This window comes from Marmota flaviventris, chromosome 1 (assembly GCF_047511675.1).
Source record: "Marmota flaviventris isolate mMarFla1 chromosome 1, mMarFla1.hap1, whole genome shotgun sequence".
Lineage (NCBI taxonomy): Eukaryota > Metazoa > Chordata > Mammalia > Rodentia > Sciuridae > Marmota > Marmota flaviventris.
Genome location: NC_092498.1, coordinates 208,762,176 through 208,767,050, shown reverse-complemented (window position 1 = coordinate 208,767,050; position 4,875 = coordinate 208,762,176). Strand labels below are relative to the sequence as shown.

The following is a 4,875-nucleotide window of genomic DNA, read 5'->3' as shown; positions in this document are numbered from 1 at the left end:
TTTTTTTGATGCCACCAGAAGTAGAAATGTTTCCTCTCTGATTCTGCCCCTCAGAGAACTTGTTTTATATTTTACAATTAGTCATCATGCCCACATATTCTGCAGGATGACTGACCAACTCTACCCAGGACTTTGGGTCTTGGCCCTGCCTTGCCTGATATGAATGCATGTCCCTCCTGTGTGACTTTGGACATGGACAAGTTAGTGGTTAATTTTGGGGGTCTATTTGAGTGGATTGAAGGATGCCAGGAGAACTGGTAAATCTTTAGCTCTCTGTGCCTCTGGGAGAGTGTTTCCAAAGATGATTGTCATTGAGTCACTGGACAGAGTGATGAGTCTCCCTCCCCATGAGCAACTCCACCCAGACATCTGGCCCTGCACTGAACAGGAAGACCTAACAAGGGGAAGCTCCCTGCTGGTTCTTCCCTCTGGAGCAGGCATGTTCTCTCCTGCTGCAGCTGCTGGACATTGGACTCCAGTTTCTGGAGCCTCTGGACTCTAGTACTGGCCCCAGCATCCCTCTGGGTCCTAGCGTCTCTCCTCCTGGACTGGCTGCTGCACCATTGTCCTCCCTGGTTCTGAGGCCTCTGGATTCTTGGACTGAGTCACGTGACTTGCTTCTCTGGCTTTCCAGCCGCAGACAGCCAATGTGGAAACACTCAGCCTCTGTGATCACGGGAGTCCGTGGCATATCTGAACCTGTGTTTCCATCTGTCACTCTCCACTTCCTCTGGAAAAGCCTAATGCCAAAGTGACCTGCATCAGGTAACAGGATGTGGGCAGACATGACCTGCTCCATGGGAAGAAGCTGTAAGCAGCCTGGGAGATTCTGCCACGCCATCCTCTTCCTCTGTGTTGGAAGGGTGGGCTCCTCTCACGTGGGGGCCTTTTCCTCAGCCACCCTCCCATAATGATGACACACCTGGGGCAAACACAGCTGGGTCAGAGCCACACACCTTGAGGTCTGCACTTGAGGAAAGCACTCTGACTTGGAGTATGATTTATTTTCTGCACATGAGAGCAACACACTCCCCAGGTGATCTTCGGTGCCTCCAAATCCACCCAGGCTGTGGCATATGTCAGAAGGTCCTTTCTGCTCCTGGCTGACTGACCTTTTGTCCTGAGTACACAGTGTTGTTTATGCAGGTGTCTGTTGACGGACACCATTTTCCTCACCTTTTTCTACTGTGTTGCTTTGGATCTTGGTGATCAAGTCTCTTTTGAGACCCTGTTTTTCCTTCTTTTGTGTGTATACACACAAGGTGGAATTGCTAGGTGATATGACACTTCTATATTTAACCTGAGAAGTTGCCAAACTCTTTCCTCCAGTAGCTATAATATTTATATTCCCAGGAACAATGGATGAGGATTCCAAATTATTAATTCACCAACATTGCTATTTTCCTTTTAAAATTTTTATTACTTTTTAATTTTTAATTTTATTGTTATTGACCAATTATTGTATATATTTGGGGATATACAATATGATATTGGATAAATGTGGACTTTGCGTAATGATTAATGAAGATAATTACATATTTCCACCTGCAACATCTATCATTTCTTTGTGATGAGATCAAAATCTTTTCTTCTAGCTTTTTAAAAATGCATATGATATACTATTAATTTTTGTCATCCTAGTATACAGCAGAACACCAGAATTCTTCCTGCCATCTAACATATCCATTGACTAACTTCTCCCCTTTATCCCTCTTGCCTCTCCTGTCCAGACCCTGCTAATCACTTTTAGCTTCCATGAGATCTGCTTTTTCAGATTCCACCTGTCAGTGAAATCACATTGATTAGTTTTACTATGTTCATTTGAAGAGGTGTGAAGTGCATCTCACTGTGGTTTTGATTTGCATCAATTCTAACCTTTGGTCTCCATAAGTAAAGTTTTATTTGGAGTCAGTCACACCTTCCCATCTGTGTGTTGTCTATGATGGCTGCCACCCTCATGGCAGAGCTGAGTCAGTATGAGAGACCATTTGGCCTGTGAAGCTCAAGACATTTATTATCTGCCCCTTCACAGAATTTTGCTGGCCACTCCATTCAAGCAAGTAGGCAAGTTGGGAACCATGTTAGTGAATGTCTCTCAATCTCTCTCTCTCTCTCTCTCTCTCTCTCTCTCTCTCTGTGTGTGTCTGTGTGTGTGTTTGTGGGTGTGAGCTTTCCTAGGTAAGAGCTCCTTGGTGGATGTTAGATATGATAGATGAGAGTCCAGCACAGGTGTCCAAGTGCTCATCCTTGCAACCTATAACTGTGTTACCTGACCTTTAGCATAAAACTGTGAATGTTGTCTTTAAAGATTATAGTGAATGCCAAAAATTAAAATAGCTGTTTATTATAAATGCCCCCTGTTCTGTTTCCTTTGTTTATTGTGATGGTTAGATATTGTTGCATAACAAACATTTCTAAATGCTGAGAGTTTCATGTAATGGCTTTATTCAAATGGGACCTGGTGGGAGGACTTATTCTGAGCTTGATTCAGTAAAAGTATATGCGTGTTTCTGCAGGAGATCTGTGGCCTGCTATCACAATACTGTGCAAGAATCCAGGATTGTTTGTAAGTTATGCTCTGGTTGGGATGATTGACATGATTCTTGAGTATGAAGGACATTTATAATGGATGATATTGATATTGCTCATTCACTACCCTTTTAGTTGTTATGAAAAAATTCAGAAAATTGTGGATAGTTCACTTAGAACAACAGAAGAATTCATTTTTTTTCTAGACAGCACTAGAAATTTTCAAGTAGAAATGGAAAATAAGAATTGCTCACCGATATTCAGTGAGCAAAACCCCTTACACATGGAGAGTACTCTTCCACTCTTTAGTGATTACTTACAGTATGAAATTCATATTTGCATAGCAATACAATATGCAATGTACAAGTCTATCTCATCACATTTAAGATCCTCTCTGATTCTGAAGTGAGATAAATCAACCTATTATTTCTCATTTACTTTCTGTTGCAGCCTTCTCTTGGAGATGGAGATTACATAACTGGTTTTTCTCGTGGTAATGGTAGATACAGCAGACACCAAGCTGCATAAGAAAACAGAATCCCAATAAAGAGAAGAAAAGCTTCTGCCAGGTATAAAAAATAAATAAATAAATATATTGGTTAAAAACTCACATTCTTAGGAAGAGCAGACAAGGACAGTGAGATACAAATTAATGATGACTCCAAGATAAAACTGTTGAACCTGGCCTCTCCTCCAGGATAAAACTATGAAAATGACCTTCATTGTCAAGTGTGGGATTTTTCCACCTGAGGAGCACAGCACATGGCAAAGTATTTTTGTACAATCAAACCAAAGTTAACTTGGTATGATCTATGTCCTTAAAATAAATTATTCTTCAGAAATTCATGTTTTCCCATAAATAAATGGGATTTTCCAATCTTTCCAACCCATGATGGAAAACAAATTTGAGGGAGTGTGCAACCAAATAACAGTGAATGCTATGTAGATGTCAGAGCAGAAATCTCATAAATCTCATGATTTAGATACCTTACATTTTTTTGGAGAAGTTAAAATCAAAGAAGTGGAGATTTCAGAAAGTAAATAGGAGACAGGTCTCATTTCACAATCTGGTCAAAATATTGTAATTTCTTGCTCTGAGGCTTCAAACCTTGCAATCAGCAGTAGTTTTGAAGGTCCAGGATAATGGGAGCTTTTATAGTTTCTCAAAGAGTATTTTCAGAGCACTCTTGATGTCCTTATTCCTCAGACTGTAGATGAAGGGGTTCAGCATGGGAGTGACCACAGTGTACATCACAGAGGCTGTGGCACTTGAGTGTGCATTTTGGGCAATAGACGAACTAAGATACACTCCCAGGAGTGTGCAATAGAATAAGGAGACCACAGAGAGGTGAGATGCACAGGTGGAGAAGGCTTTGTACCTGCCCTGTGCTGATGAGATTGCACGGATGGAGGATACGATCTTGGAGTAGGAGTAAAGGATACCACCGAGGGGGCCACCAGCCAGCAGCACAGCTGCAACATATATCACCAGGTCATTAAGGAAAGTGTCAGAACAGGCTCGGTGGACTACCTGATTAGGTTCACAGAAAAAGTGGGGGATTTCCAAGCCTGTGCCGAAGGACAGTCGCAACACCATTAAGCTGTGCAATAAGGAATGGAGAGCACTTGTGACCCAGGATGCCAGCACCAGAAATCCACAGAGCCTGGGGCTCATGATGAGCGTGTAGTGCAGGGGGTGGCAGATGGCCACAAACCGGTCATAGGCCATCACAGCCAGGAGGAAATTGTCCAGTCCTACAAATAATGCAAAAAAGTAAATCTGTATAATGCAGCCTGCATAGGTAATGACTTTACTTTGCATCTGGATGTTCACCAGCATCTTTGGGACCGTGGTAGAGGTGAAGCAGATGTCTACAAAGGACAGGTTGGAGAGGAAGAAGTACATGGGCGTGTGCAGGTGGGGGTCTGAGATGGTGGCCAGGATGATGAGCAGATTCCCTGTGACCGTGACCAGGTACATGGAGAAGAAAAGCCCAAAGATGAGGGGCTGCAGTTCTGGTTCCTCTGAAATTCCCAGAAGAAGAAATTCTGAAATTTTTGTGTCATTTTGTGCTTCCATGTGCTTTGATTGACACCAGGAAAGAGAAAATTAACATCACTAATTTTTCTATCTGGTTCCCTTTAAGGCATCCCCCATGCCATCTCTAATTAGGAATTCCGGTCCCTGTCCACTTTTCACCAATGGATCATATACTATACAGTTTTATGAACTGCACTTTTTTGAAAGTGTGGGATATTAGTTGGGTCCAACCATAATCCTTGAACTTTCTAGGCAGTAAGATTTTAAAATAAAATATTCTTGCAGAAAAAATACAAGTATGTAAG

General features: G+C 42.1%; 1 protein-coding gene across 1 annotated transcript; it reads right to left on the bottom strand.

Moving 5' to 3' along the window:
• Positions 1–3,682: 3,682 nt before the first annotated feature.
• LOC114107905 (olfactory receptor 7A17-like) lies at positions 3,683–4,609 on the bottom strand. The gene has a single exon (XM_027955394.2). It carries the CDS (start codon positions 4,607–4,609, stop codon positions 3,683–3,685), a length of 927 nt encoding a protein of 308 aa, XP_027811195.2.
• Between the last annotated feature and the right edge of the window lie 266 nt (positions 4,610–4,875).

Bases quoted from the DNA above. Each gene is read 5' to 3' on its own strand.
- LOC114107905 (XM_027955394.2), bottom strand. From the start codon at position 4,609: ATGGAAGCACAAAATGACACAAAAATTTCAGAATTTCTTCTTCTGGGA.